Consider the following 15741-nt stretch of genomic DNA (forward strand, 5'->3'; position numbering starts at 1 on the left):
CAGCAATAATAACAGTTGCCATCCTTCAATGGTGTGACAACTAATAATCTTTAGTGCTTTGATGGGATGGTCACAATCATAGTGCCATAGCTGTCTTTTATTTGTGTTTGGCAAAGCAGTCTTCCTTAAGCTTCAGTATCTTTATCCCATGTGTTATGACCTAGAGGGGCTGCATCTAGATTCAATGCACCATTACACCCATTGCCGAGACTCAGGCACAGTAAGGCAAGGCACAAGGGAGGGCAACTTTAAGAAAGTGGAGCATATCCTGGTAAAACTGCTGCACTGTAGGGCAAAAGCATTTTAGATTGTGTCATTTGATTAGCCCTTTGCCCCTGTTGATGAATGAGACCCTCCAGTAATTGGGCCCTCTAGACAGGGCATGGATATAAAGGCTTTTTCATGTAGGGATGCACTAATTCCATAACTCAGCACTTTATATATGATTTGGATTCAACGTATGTCATTTCTGTTTCCTTAAAAGTTTTATTTAAGTGTTAAAGTTTAACAAGAAAAATACACCAAATAAAAATAGGAAGAGAAGAGCAGAAAAGAGGAGTGGTAGAATAAAAAGCTAATTGAGGCTGGCAATTTGCAGAGTTTATGAAGACAACCAGGAGGTTCAAATAGCCTTGTATTTGTCAGGCCTGTCTCTCGCTATATAAAGCGTTTTTTTGTTTAGGGAGCACATCATTAACTAGTTTCCGCCAATAATTTCAAGATAGTATGAAAGTAGCTTTCCACTGCATTAGAACATAATTATAGAACAGTAATTGCAAGTAACATAATTTCTCATATAATGAGATAACACTTCATTCAGTATATGTATGTATGTCAGTCTAGTAACTCAAAACTGTTGACTTATGGGGCATTCCCAAAAAACACAAAAAAATGAGCCTCGGAATGCTTCATCCTGCCTTCAGCCGCATCCTCCAAATCCCACAAACCCTGGATAAATGATGTTAATAGGGAAAGGAAAATCCCAGTGCAATGCATTGTGGTTTATGTAGTTCCTGCATGCTGTCTGTAAGCTGTGAACAATTTTTAACCTCACTGTTTTAGTCCCTCCTCCTCTGCCAGGATCTGGCTGAAAGAGAACCGTTTTGCAGCTGGATTTCAGCATATAAAAATGGGATTTATTCATACTTTTTGAAGGAAAAGATTAGAGTAATGGGTATCTCTGCCTGGCGAATACATTCGATCATCACTAATAATAAGTTATTGGATAAGAGATCCCATACCTGTACCTATTTTCCATTCAAACTGTATCCACATTGCTGACATACTGATACGTGTTTTTAAATCTGCACAATACTGTACTCGATACTATACGATACGATACACAATACTATATTTTCCCCCAACAAAATGTATTTTTTTCAATTCTCCTTATTATTTCTTAAGGCTCTACTGATGATTTATGAGAATGATCTTGCTACAAAACAGCAGCGAACCTCTGCAGCCTGGGGTGATGGACGAGGGCAACGTTTCAGATCCCTCCCCTTGTGTGCTGGGCATTATACCAGTTATATACTACAGTATTTTGCTGTGTCTTGGCTTGCCAGGTTAGTCCTTTTTAAATCATGCATTAACACTGGTTATGGTTATAATTCTGCATATATATATTTATATTATGTGCAAATAGCAAAAAACCACGTAAGACACCATGTATAACCTGTTGTTCAAACTTAGCTTGCTAATGACAGTTTTTATGTTCCTGGACATTGATACCACCACAATACACAATGGGGTATATTTATTATACAGCTTATCAGTCAACTACCAGCTAACACGGGGGGGGGGGGGGGGGGGGGCACTGCCTTCCTAACCTCATTATTCCCTGCTTCCCTGTGTTACACTCCGGTTCATTGGGTTCCAGTCAGTTGCTATGGGGTGATTACATGCACGTTAGTTACTAGTTATCCTAATTAGGCCTAATTGTTTTATTGGTTGCTTGTAAAACTTTTTTTGTAGCCCATTAGCAAAGGTATTATAAATACACACTTGTTAATATGTATAACCAGAATGACCCACTATTAAAAACATAGATCTGTATGATTAGGAAAATGATATTCAGTTGGATTTCATTTATTCATAGAAAATTCCTTCTTTCTCATCAATGTGTCTACAATAGATAAGAAAACCAACTCCACTGGATTAATAAAATATATAATATAATGGGAAAACAAATTGCCATGTCTTTAGAAAAAAAGTTAAAATATGTTTCACAGTATACCTTAAACAGATTTGGGGAGTCAATATATACAAGACATATCACATATATATATACATATATTACACATATTACACCTACTGTAGAATTCAGATAGACAGCAAACAAGAGATAAACATGGATATTTAATGGCAAGGCAGCCCAGATACCTTGGGGAGCCAAGTGCTGTGAGATTCACTTAGTCCTCACTGTCTGGATTTTCCTGTACAGGTATGGGACCTGTTATCCAGAATGCACGGGACCTGGGGTTTTCCGGATGAGCGGTCTTTCCATAATTTGGATCTCTATACCTTAACAAAACTATGTAAACATTAAATAAACCTAATAGGATTGTTTTGCCTCCAAAAAGGATGAATTAATTTGGATCAAGTACAAAGTACTGTCTTATTATTACAAAGAAAAAGGAAATCCTTTTTAAAAATGTGAATTATTTTATTAAAATGAAAAATATGGAATATGATGTCAGCAGGGCGCATTGCTGATGTCATCATGCAAACTGATGATGGCATTAGGGGCAGGGTTACTGCGTCAGTTACCTGCAATTTGGAGGATTTCTGCCTGGTTTTTAGAATGTTGAAAACCAAGCAGAAGGTTTGGACTTTGACAGACCCTTGAAAAAATGGTCTGTCCAGGTCAAAACTGGACACCTAGGGGCAGATTTACAAATCCACGAATTCAAATCCCGAATGGGAAAAATTCCGATTGGAAATGAAAATTTCTGAAGATCGCAAATATCACGAAAATGTTTACGAAAAAATCGTATTAGTCACGATAATATCGTATTGGCGATCCGAAAGTCACAAAATTTTCGTACCGAACCATTGTAAACAGTGTTAAAGCCTTTCCGATTTTTTCGCACAAACGTACGAAAAAGTCGTGCGGACGCCCGAAAAATTCGGTGAAAATACGCTCGGAGTGTTCGTGCTTTTGTAAATGTGCCCCCTAGTCAGAGCTCTGTCTTATTAAAGAGTTGAGTGCCAGAGTCCAACTCTCATATCCAGCCATATGGTGGTCATAATAATGTATTAGGTGTTAGAACCCCAAATATTATGTGGATATCTATTTTACCTAGAGGTTAATGGTCATTTACACAGAACTAGTTTATATATTGTAAAGAGCCTGGAGGGCTTATCCAATGTATTTTTGGCTCTCAGTGCCATTATACATGTGTACTGCAACTGTTGTAGTTATTTCACCAATGGCATTTCCCGTATTAGTACAATGGAACAGACCCACAGATGTACAGTAGAGTGAAAAAATATGGCTGGTTTGTGTGCAGCTTAGGGCTTTAGAAAGATGAGAAGACAACAAATCCACTTATGAATCAGCACAGAACAAGCCTAAGGCAGTGATGTTATTGGCTCCTTACAAATTATCGGTAGGCAGATGTGGTGCCTGTTGTTGGCCAATCCAAGCCTAATGCAGTTACACAGGCCCCATTCATAGGCTAGCATCATGTACTTGCAGTCAAGGCACAGTAACACAGCTCCCAGAAATAATCATCATTTTTTTATTTGCTTTCTAAACAGGTAATTGGGTATAATAGTGTTAACATTGAATTAAACCTATTTAGATTTGTACTTCAAGAAGACTAGGGCCTTAAGTTGTATTAAATGCTGTTAGAGGGAAAAAATAGTCTATTCTATCTTTTGGATGAATGGCAGTGTAATGCAGTGTTTCTTTTATATATGGGTGATATAGTCATTATGTCTTAGTTTACAACCAGTCCATGGTTTTGACTAGTTGAAGAAGTGCCTGGTAGGAAAGCTTTTGGAAAGGGTAATAAGGGATAGGGTACTTGAATACATTGAATATCACAACACTATAAGCTTGTGCCAGCATGGTTTTATGCGTAACAGATCTTGCCAGACTAATTTAGTTGCCTTTTATGAGGAGGTGAGCAGGAACCTTGATGCTGGAATGGCAGTTGATGTCATCTACTTGGACTTTGCTAAAGCGTTTGATACAGTACCTCACAGAAGGTTATGATAAAGTTGAGGAATATTGGCCTAGAACAAATATGTACTTGGATAGAAAATTGGCGGAACGATAGATTACAAAGAGTGGTGGTAAATGGAACATTTTCTAACTGGCCTTACCTTTGACCATAGTACTTACACAAAATGTTATAATAAATACAGGAATTTCTACAGACCCCTAAGCTTACCTTCCCCAAAGCTGCCCAGAGCACACTGAGCATGTGAGTGTGGCAGACACTTCTAATAGATTCCAGTATGGTGACCCGCTATGACAACTTTGAAGTACTGGATCATTGCTACTATATAGAGATGCTGAGCCTTTAGGCTGGTTCGATAAATTCAGTATATAAAGTATATATAGCTATATTCATTGTTAGGGTTTATTTCCCCTTAATAGCTCAAATTTGTGCTCTAGACAGGGCCGTATTTATATATAGGCACCTAAGGGCCAGTCCCTAGGGACCCAGCATTAGGTGGGCAACCTCGGGGGCCTTTATAATCATAAAAATTTTAAAAAATAAACATAATAAACAAACTCAGCCACTAGATGATACCTGTGCAAATCTGGCAGCAGAGATTGTGGATAGGGGTGCAGATGGCGATTGTATGCGGAAGTGACATCACATTCGGTGGAAGTGACACCACATGCAGCCATGCAAATGACATCACTTCTGCATCCTGGGGGGCATGAATAGGTCCGGTGCCTATGGTGGCACTGCACTAAAACACAGCCCTGGTAATAGACAAAAACCAAAAGATCTGGTCATTCTGTTGTCAGATTCCCCATTCCTGCCTTTTAAAATAGTCTTGGATTTGTAAACTTACCCACTGATACTATTATCAACTTATACATAGTATATGCACTGTGTCAATTACACTGACCACAATGTGCTAATAATCTTGGCTTGAAAGCATTAATATTGGACCAATATTGGGCTTCTAATTGCTCCTACACTTGGCTCTGAGACATACTGTACATGTGTTTCTGTCTTGGAGCCAATATCACCGCAACAGCTTCTTACCCAGAGCCGTCTCCTACAGTATGGCTTTTCATGTGCTCTTGGGTACAGACTGTCTCCCACTGATGTTTGCCAGGCACCTGTGGGCACCAAGCTGTTCAACAAGGGTTATATGGGAGTGTGTTTCATTTACGGATGTACCAGTCCTGATCGTAGCTGTATCTCCATAGCAAAGAGAGGCAGACGTGACCATGATCACAGAGCAAACCGGCAGTTACTGTGTCATCTAACTGGGTGACACTATGCAGAGATGACATATATTGTATCTTACAACAACCTTGACATACAGTGATGTGCTGGCCAGAAGTTAACTATTTAAATGCGTTAATGGAAAGCTAATGTGTTAACTGTGTAATTAGGCTTAAACACAGCACAAATAATAATTCTACACTCTAGGCAGGAATTAATGTACAGATACATTTTCTAGTTATGCTATGTTATTGGTGGTTGTTATTCTGGTTCTGACTCTTGAAGCAGTGAAACAGTATAGCAGGAGTCGGTTCACAGCTGGCTTCAGCTATATAGTTTAAGGCTAATGCCAGACGATGCCTAGAGCGAATATTTTCGGCAAGCGGAAAAGCGCTTGCCGAAAATTCCACCCTACACCTCCCACATGTGCACACACCCGAATGAATGAGATACGCTCGGGTGCAGGCACATGTAGCCGATATACACAAAAAAACGCGTATTTACGCCTCGTATGACATTAGCCTAAGGCATCAGAACCAATTATGCAAAGAACAGAAACAGATAGGCAGATCCTGCTTTTATTTGCAATTATATTTACTGTTTATCCAAATTGTACTGTTTTGGGGGCAGTGTCTAAAAATGTTATTGTGCTGTTTTTGGGGCGATGTCTAAGTCCCTGTGGTCCTTCCCGAACAGCAGCTATGTGGTTTGCTATCTTTGATGGTCAGCTGCAAAATTTGTGCAGTTGCTTATGCATAGGTTGAATCTAGAAATGGGTGAAAACTGGGGAGCACACAAACATACAGTTTTCTATGTTAAAGAAAAGTATTGTGGGTAAATTGACAAAAATGTAAAAATATTATATGTCTGTATCATAGTGATCAGAACCAGGGGGGCCCAAGGTGGCCTTCCTAGAATTTTGATCCCAGTTCTGAATTTTTATAGAGGTGAGTGGGTTGAAGGAAACGTTTTTGGTGTGGCACGTAGCACGTTGCACTGAAACTTAACTCCCTGGCCCTTCTAAGCCACTGATCTTCTGCAGCCCTTGGTCTATATTGTATATGAAAAAGTATATGTAGAAGGCTGTCTAGCAACTAGTTATAACTAAAACAGCGTCAGACTGGACGTCTGAGGCCTACTGGGACTGTTGCCTCAGGGGCCCCCACACCCACCAGTCCCCTTCAGCCGCTTCCTCCTGTGGAACAAAACGGCTTTTTGCCTATTCTGCATTTTGCACCATAATTAATAAAAAAGGCCTACTGTTTCAATAAAAAACACAATGACTTCTAGTAAATTCCCAAGATTAAAAACTAGTTTTATAGTTCATATTATTCATCAGTGTTTAATGCTATTCAAAAAGTGGATTTGGCATAAAAATAGTTCAGTCATCCTGCATGTAAATCGTAAAGGGATACTGACACCTCCTAATTAACCCATTTTATTAAAATACATTTTAAAAATTGTATTTTTATACAAGCTTAAAAGTGTTACTATACCCACAAATTCTACTTTAGATAATGATTTTTGTGTCAGACTGTTTCTATCCCCATGGCAACCCCATAAGAAAGGGACTATGCAAAAAGGGGTTAGATGCATAACTGGAAATGATCCCATTATGTGAAAATATCAAAATCCATGCATTGAAATTAGCATTGGCTGTGATGCAGTGTGTGCCATCATGCGTGAGTGTTTACCATTGACAATAAACTGTTTTCTTCCTACAGTGAACATGCTGACTGCTGTGGCACTCTCAAGGCTGGCATCGAGAACAAAGAAGTCCTCCTACAGTTACCTGTTGGCTCTTACCATCTCAGACATCTTGAGCCAGATTTTCATCATTTTTGTGGGCTTTATCCTGCAAACAGCAATACTCCACCGCAAGGTGCCCAGTACCTTAATCCATGTGGTCAGTGTCCTTGAGTTCTCCTCTAATCATGCATCTATTTGGGTGACAGTGATACTGACCGTGGACCGTTATGTGGCATTATGCTATCCGCTACAATATCGCTCTTTCTCTTACCCAGAGCGAACCCGTAGAGTCATTGTCTTTGTCTTCCTCTCATCGTTTGTGACCGGTGTACCCTTCTACTGGTGGAGTGATGTTTGGAGGGATCCGCGTACCCCAGGATTGCTAGACCTTATACTCAAGTGGACCCACTGCTTTATAATATACTTCATTCCCTGCACCATATTTTTGATTACCAACTCTGTCATTATCTACAGGCTGAGGAAAAGAACAGGGTCCAAGAAGTGCCAGCTTCGTAATGGCAAGACCACAGCAATTCTCCTGGGCATTACCTCTGTTTTTGCTGTTCTTTGGGCTCCTAGAACCATTGTCATCATTATTCATATGTATGTTTCATCTGTAAACAAAGACTGGAAAGTTCACCTAGCTATGGATATAGGCAACATGTTGGCCCTTCTCAACACAGCTGTAAATTTCTTCCTTTACTGTTTTGTCAACCGGAGATTTCGGGACACGGTGAGAGAGATATTAGGGATTTTCAGACGGTGCCATATGAAAGAGGGACAAAGCATACAGGTTGAAGGTTGTTCTGACTCTCTGAAGCCTGTGGGAATCCCAGTGGTGACGGCAGTGTAGCAGCAGTACATGGGACAAAGATTTACAAGTTCTTGCTGGATTCTTTGCCGCAGCCATAAAGCCCATTGTAAAAATAGAAATGTAGGGGAGCTGGCATGGACCTGGTTGTGACTGGAGATGCATTAAGTCACAATGCCTTACTGTCCACTCTTTTAAAAGTGAGCCTGCTCATCTTGCTATGGATAATTTAGAGCACTTAAATGGCCAATAAGTCTTTTGGTGCTGTCAGTTAACGTAAAAAAAGTCTTTTTATAACCTGTTAGCTACATCGCTGGGTTATTGTGCTCTCTGTAGTGCATTTAAAATATTGGAGTGTATTGTTCTAATCATCTCAGGATTCCCTCTGTCTCACTATGGTTTCCAAATTGTAAGAGAATATGGTAAAGAGTAAAGATATCAGGGTGGGAAAACAAGTGTTGGTCTGGCCCACCAGGATACCAGGAAAACTCCCGGGGGGCCCAGGTGTCAGTGGGCCCTCCTGCTCCTGACCATTTGGCCTACTTCACAGTCATTCTTTATTTCTGAATGGGAACAAAGAGGAGAAATAGATGGAAGAATAGATGCTACCATGTAAATAAAAGAGAAAGAAAAAGAAAGGAGCAAATCGTAGCTTGGAGAATGGGCCTAGGGTCTAAGGTTTTTGCAGTGAACCCCTTGGGTCCCAGTTGACACTAAGGGAAATGGCAGACAAATATGGTTCTGGCTCCTCAGAGAGAAAAAGATGAAAGATTTGCACTGATATCAGTTCCATATGTAACAGTGTTACCAGAAGTTTCAAAGACCCAATTCCAATCTCATTCCATTGATGACATTTTTATTTATTGTTTATGGAAATGAGCATTGAAAACACAATAAATACAAATGCAGGCTTATCGTTTCTTGATAATAGTCTGCCCTTCACTTTAGTTTGTTTATTTTATAGTTAGAATCAATTATTTCAACATTTACAAAAGAAGTAATAAAATTGTAGAGGGGGAAAACCAGTAAAGCTGCAAAGACATATAAAGTAGCAGAGAGTTGTACCATGTTAGCCATAGATCAAAACCAGAAAAAAGAGTAGCTGATACATTATTGGATAATGTAGTAGATTATAGAATGTGAGCTTTTGGGACTACAAAGGTCCCTGCTTGAGGCATGGCATACACAGAAACAAAAAAATCATGACATTTATACACACTACCACAGAGTAGAGGTTAATATAATTAACACGTAGTTGTGAGGTGAGGAAGCCCTGAGTCAAACTCTGTGACCCCACATTGTGTTATATTGTATACGCATTTAATGTGAGTGGCAGCATTTCTATTTTGTGAGTATTATCCAATGTTTAATGGCTGTTCCACGTTGCAACGTGTTGCCTGCTTCTGCATGATGACTACACCAGCATGATGCCTTACATTCTGCTAATGTATACAATACTCCCACTTATACGGTTTAAAAAAATGTTATGCATTATGAAATAAAGTATTTAATTTTTTTAAAAGGAATGTAATATTTTGCTACTTTTTCAGCAGTAGTGCACATTTTTGTCAACGCAAAACAGGACGGATTTGCTCATCACTAATGATCAGGGGTTGCTGCAACTGCCAGTACAGGGTTTGATTCCCTTTCCTGGTGAGTGTTGGTTCCTTCTATATGTTCTCCTGCAATCATGCACCCAGCGTTGGACTGGGCCTCTGGGGCATCGGGAATAAACCCGGTGGGCCCCAGCCCTAGTGAACCCCTGCGGCCCAGACCGGAACCCCCAGGGGGCTCCCGCGATCCGCCGGTCTCCCTCCCCTGATGCACCACAGGTAAGTTTCATTTAGGCGCGCTCGGGGGAGTGGGTTGGAGGGTGTTGGGGGCTCCTGAGGCAGAAGCCCTTGTGGGCCCTGTACCCCCCAGTCTGACCCTGCATGCATCTATTTGGGTGGCAGTAATACTGACTGTGGATCATAATCTGGCACGTTGCTGCAATATTATGAACTAAGGATTTAACTGTTGTGAGATTGTTTATTTCATAAAGTAAAGCTCCTTGGATCAGTGCAGATGCCGCCCCCTCTCTCCCGTTCCGCGCTTAGAACTTTAGTGTCGGAGCAGGTGCAGAGGGGCCGCATCGCTAGTGCAGAAAGTACTATTGCGAATTCAGCTCTTAATAAAACAGTAACACCAAAAAATGAAAGTGTTTTAAAGTAATTATAATATAATGTACTGTTGCCCTGCACTGTTAAAACTCGTGCGTTTTTTTCAGAAACACTACTGTGGTTTATATAAATACCCTGCTGTGTAGCCATGCATGCAGCCATTCAAGCAGGAAAAAGGCACATGTTACATAGCAGATAACAGATAAACTCTGTAGAATATAATGGGGCTTTATCTGTTATCTGCTATGTAACCTGTGCCTTTTGTCCTTTGAATAGCTGCCCCCATGGCTACACAGCAGCTTTGTTTATATAGCAGTAGTCTATATAGTCTATAGTAGTAGTAGTCTTTCAGAAGTAAACACACCAGTTGTACGAGTGCAGGGCAACAGTAAATTATATCGTAATTATTTTACAGTTGCATTTTTCGCTGTTACTGTTACAGAGGTGGCTTTTTGCTGCCCCTGGTAACTGGCCGCTCACTGTTGCCTGAGGTAAGGTTCTCACCTTGCTTGTGTACTCTAACCAGTTGCATAAATTAAAAGGTAATTGGTTAATTTCTCCCTTGCAATGGCTCAGGCACACAGACTCAGCATATCACTAATCTGATTGCAGCACACAGGCACAGGAAGCAATGCCAAACTGACAGGAGACACAGCCAATTATGGCAAGGATTGTTCTATTAATGTTAACTGCATACCTCCCAACATTTGAAAACCAGAAGGAGGGACAAAAATGTCTGTCGCGCATAGCGCGGGAAATTTTTTTAGGTCACGCCCGCTTTAGGCCCATTTTACAAAACCACACCTGAAAAGCATAACATACACAAAGTGCACCAGAAGACAGACACGGTGGCCCCAATCATTTTATGACATATTGTGGCCCTAAGGATTTCATTCTGCACTGTGGCACCTGTATTTAATGACAGACTCATGACAGACATTGGTAGCCAGGTGTTATGTTTTGCATTGGCTCTAGAGCAGGGACCCCCTAAGTGAGGGCAGTGAGGTTGGGGAATGCCCAGTGATGTTATGATGGCAGATTCGGTTAATGCCTATAAGAGGGGCCTGGATGAGTTCTTGAACAAGCAGAATATCCAAGGCTATTGTGATTTTAAGATATAGAGCTAGTTAGTATATAAGTATATTACAGCTATTGGCATATATAGTTATATATGTGTATAGATAGGTCTGCATAAGTATGTATAAATACAGTGTAGGGACCCATAGGGTTAAGTGCCCTATGGTGTTATCCCCTACCCTTATGTTATCTGTGTTGTAATAGGGCAGAGCCCTCTACACTCAGATTACAGTATTAGGCTACCCCCTATAGGTTTAGCCCAGGTTGACCACTCCCCTTGTGCAGACTATATAGTGTCTGGCACAAGGAAGTGTCTTCCTCTTTGGCTGATGTTGTCCTGAGGCTGCATGTCACTGAGCCTGAGGCAATTAGGCCCCAGTAAAGAGAACTGCTGATTTGTAAGTCGGGGACAGGGCCCCGTGAATGAGATAAAGCCAGCACAGTCAGTCATATGTAATAGCACCCTCTAGGAGTGGTGAGCATAGATAGCTTATTTAGTAAGGGCAGCACTGGCCCCATCAAAGGAGACTGTAAGGGTTTAGTCCAACCCAGGCTTTGTATGCCTTGCTGTAGGGACCACAGTTAAGACGCAGGATTCAGGCAGTTCCTTACCCTGAACCATAGTTGGCTGGAGGGGATCCGTTCCAGTAAAGGGCATCCATTCCTGGCATACAGCTAATACTCTGCATAACCTCCAAGTGGGCTATACTGTTAACTGGAGTGTCACTTCTGCTGTGTTCTCTGTGACCAAGTTCTATACTGCTGTGACTGTGAGTATATACCCTGATGCACTATTCTATATGTGCCTTGTTCAATAAACCATTATTCAGTTAACTGCAAGAGCTCCTGGCGTCCAGTCACTCATTATATTGCACAACACAGTGTGGGTTGTAGTTCAGCAACACCATAAAGCCCCTGATATAGCTCCCAAATAGCGGAGGCCCATTCCTGGGAAAGGGGGTTGCTGTAACACGTGCTCTAAGTGTCCAACTAGCCTGGTATAATACCCCTATTAAGCCAAACAAGTGTTACAACAGTATATGGGCACTGGGGTTTATTTGAAGGGGTTGATCTTGATTGACTTTGGTCCCTTTTCAACCCAACTTAACTACGTAACTCTGATCAAATATAGACAGTTATGCTGGGCTGGGGAACTCAGTTCCTTTCACATTTTGGAGTGTAAATATACAGAGGGTAACGATCAGCTGGGGATGGGAGTAAGCACAAATGTAGCAATGGACTTGGGCTAATGAGAGGGTATTTGAAAGATTGTGGCACAAATGTATGTTCAGAGACACAACCATACATAACGACATAACGACATTAATAACGACATTGCAAAAGTGCTCAGTAGAGCATTTCCTGCACATTTACTTTATTTATTTAAAGGGTTTACCACACCTATAAATTACTTATGAGTGTTATTTGTGCATGTTACTTACACTCCAAGGTCTTTCTGGTAGGAAGATTTTTTTTGCCAAATCTAGGCATTATATTTTCTTGTCACAGTTTAGTACTTCTCTTTGTTGTTTTATAGATAATAAATACATTACCTGCCACCATTATTTTTTTGGTATCTAAAATGTCTTTATTTATTCCTGGTAAATGAACTGGCTGGACATCGCTTGGATTGACCTGTGGGTTATGAAAGCTTACAAATGGCCTCATTGCTTCTGCTAAAACGATATTGCTATTCCTGTCATATTTACATTGAGCACCAGAGGGAGCTCTAAGCACAGCCCTACCAGGCAGTTGGTTGAGCTACTAAACAAGCAGTCTTTCCTTAAATTCTTACCATCTCATCAGAGAAAATAGGATTGTAGCTGCAAAACAGAATATTATATGTCAAGACATAGAACCACCAAAAAATATTTGCAGTAAGTTGAAGATGTAAAGACATTAGACCTGAGGTTTTAAAAAAACTCTTTCTATTTAAGAAAGACTCTGCTAATTTACTGACCCGATGAAGGAGAGGGTACATACAAATAGGGTTGCCACTTTTTCCCCTGCCAAAAGACAGGCAGGGGTGCAAGCGGTGACATCATGGGGCAGAGACAATGATGTCATAGGTTGGGGTGATGATGTCACAGGGTTGGGGTAATGACTAGGAAAACCGGGCAGGCAGTTTTGACCTGGACAGCCCCTCCAAAAACCGGGCTGTCCAGGTCAAAACCGGACAGATGGTAACCCTACATACAACCACAAAACATGCAATGTCAAACACTATACTTACATGGCTACTTGAGTAACACAGATGCAGCACTTTCTACAAGGTCAAGCTGCTTTCATATTGTTAATAGTAAAGTATTGCATTAAATTATAAAAGATATTTCCAGCATTAAGTCCAGGTCCAATGCTCCTTTCGGAGGAAATACTTCATGCATTCACAAAAATCACACTCTTGCCAGCACCTCCACTAGCACTGAAGTACCCCTCGAAAGTTCCAAAGAACCAGAACATTAGTCAGACCAGTCCTTTTTCCCTGAGGGCATTTCTAGCATTAAGTCCAAGTCCAAGGGTCTTCTGCAGCACAAAAACAAGGTGCTTCATTATGTATGTATGTACGGTATAACTTTATTTATAAAGCACCACAAGGGTACGCAGCGCTGCACAGTCTTACAAAATTACACACAGGGAGGACAAGTGTTATAATAAATAAATACAATAAATATAAATATATATATATATATAAATACACCGGGAGTAAGTGCCATGTGGTATGAGACACAGTAGGAAAGAGGTTCCTGCCCCATAGAGCTTACAATCTAAGTGGTAGCTTACAATCTATAGTTTAACATTAAATGGGAGGAATGCATTGAATTTCCAAAAGGGACACCACCCCTCACCCCTGTATGCTCTTGGCTAATCCTCCCCAGACAGTGAAACAGTCCATACACATTATAGGCTTTAAAGGAACAGTTTATTCGAAAAATGAAACTGGTAAAATATGTAGATTGTGAGGGCGGCCCTTTAAGTCACTGGGCCTCAGTTATCCCAGTCCAACACTGTTTGGTCTTAATAGTTTTACTATGTGTAACTTCCCTACATTAGGGATGATGTGTCCATTCATCTCTTCTTCCCTTACGCCAGGGATTCCCAACCTTTTATACCTGTGAGCCACATTTAAATGGAAAAAGTGTCGGGGAGCAACACCAGCATGAAAAAGGTTCCTGGGGGTGCAAATAAGAGCTATAATTGGCTACTTAATAGCACCTATGTGAACTGGCAGCCTGCAGAAGGCTCTGTTTGGCTTTACACTGGGTTTTATGCAGCCAAAACTTGCCCCCAAGCCAGGAATTCAAAAAGAAGCCCCTGCTTTGAGGCCACTGGGAGCAACATCCAATGGGTTGGGGATCAACATGTTGCTCACGAGCCACTGGTTGGGGATCACTGCCTTACGCCATTCTTTATTGTTTCCACTGCGTTTTTACTTTTCTCCAGCATTTTCAATCATTCAAGAGAGAGAAGCAAAAGAAGGAGATTGGAAGAAAGAGGAGAAGGAAGAATTTAGGATCAGTAAATCACCTAATGTAAAAGGAGAAATATATATATATACAGCAAAAAAGAAGAAGAAAGGAGAAGAAAAATAAAACATTTCATATGGCAAAAAACAGATATGCCGTTCTTGTAAAGTATTATTCAGGACAGTGTATCTATAGAGGTAACAGACCCCATAGTCACAGGGGGGGCCCTTCCCAGCTGCTCTGTTACCTACTCAGCGTGAGCAGTCAGGGAGTGGGGGACATGGGGGGGCGACCCTAAAATATAAGTCCCTTAGGTTCCCCTTTAGGCAGGCATGCCAGCAAGTGACCTTTATTTTGATGTGGACACCTAAAGGTGGTCCTAATAATGTGCTTACTATAACTATTCTTTCCAGGTAAAAAGAGAGTTTTCCCTGCAGTTCAGGAGTGACCACTAGGTGGAGGTGTTCTACAATATAAAAGGGGATGACTCTTCTTCCTGGGACTTCGCCTCATAAGGCGGTATCTACAGGAGCCAGTTTAGATAATTCTGTTTGATATGTTATAGTCACTCTAAGGGGCTGATTTACTAAGACACGAATTCGAATCCGAATTGGAAAAATTCCGATTGGAAAACGAACATTTTGAGACTTTTTCGTATTTTTTGCGATTTTTTCGCGCCTTTACGACTTTTCGGAAATTGTCGAGACTTTTTCGTTACCAATACGATTTTCGCGAAAAAACGCGACTTTTTCGTAGCCATTACGATTCGCTCGTATCTTGTCGCAACTTTTTCGTATTGAGCGCTCGTAAGCGGCGGGCGAAACTTTCAGACTTAGCATGATTTTGGAAGCCTCCCATAGGACTCAATGGCACCCTGCAGCTCCAACCTGGCCCAAGAAAAGTCACCAACGCTACGAAAAAATCGCAACATTTTGCGCAACTTTCGGAATGGCTACGAAAAAGGCGCGACTTTTCGCGCAAGTTTTAACGCTACGAAAAAATCGCCAGATTTTGCGCAACATTCGGAATGGCAACGAAAAAGTCGCGATAATTTTCTG

At 41.0% G+C, this 15741-nt stretch overlaps 1 protein-coding gene across 1 annotated transcript; it reads left to right on the forward strand.

The window, feature by feature from the left end:
* The first annotated feature begins 1426 nt into the window (after positions 1 to 1426).
* Positions 1427 to 8029, forward strand: gpr142 (G protein-coupled receptor 142). Its single transcript, XM_031894823.1, has 2 exons — positions 1427 to 1565; positions 7145 to 8029. The coding sequence occupies exons 1-2, from the start codon at positions 1427 to 1429 to the stop codon at positions 8020 to 8022; spliced, it is 1017 nt and encodes a 338-aa protein (XP_031750683.1). The 3' UTR covers positions 8023 to 8029.
* The last annotated feature ends 7712 nt before the right edge of the window (positions 8030 to 15741 follow it).

The sequence above is a fragment of the Xenopus tropicalis genome, chromosome 10, assembly GCF_000004195.4.
Source record: "Xenopus tropicalis strain Nigerian chromosome 10, UCB_Xtro_10.0, whole genome shotgun sequence".
NCBI lineage: Eukaryota > Metazoa > Chordata > Amphibia > Anura > Pipidae > Xenopus > Xenopus tropicalis.

Coding starts and splice junctions, on each gene's coding strand:
- gpr142 (XM_031894823.1), top strand. CDS start 1,427: ATGATCTTGCTACAAAACAGCAGCGAACCTCTGCAGCCTGGGGTGATG. Junction 1,566..7,144: donor GCTGTGTCTTGGCTTGCCAG/GTTAGTCCTTTT, acceptor TTCTTCCTACAG/TGAACATGCTGACTGCTGTG.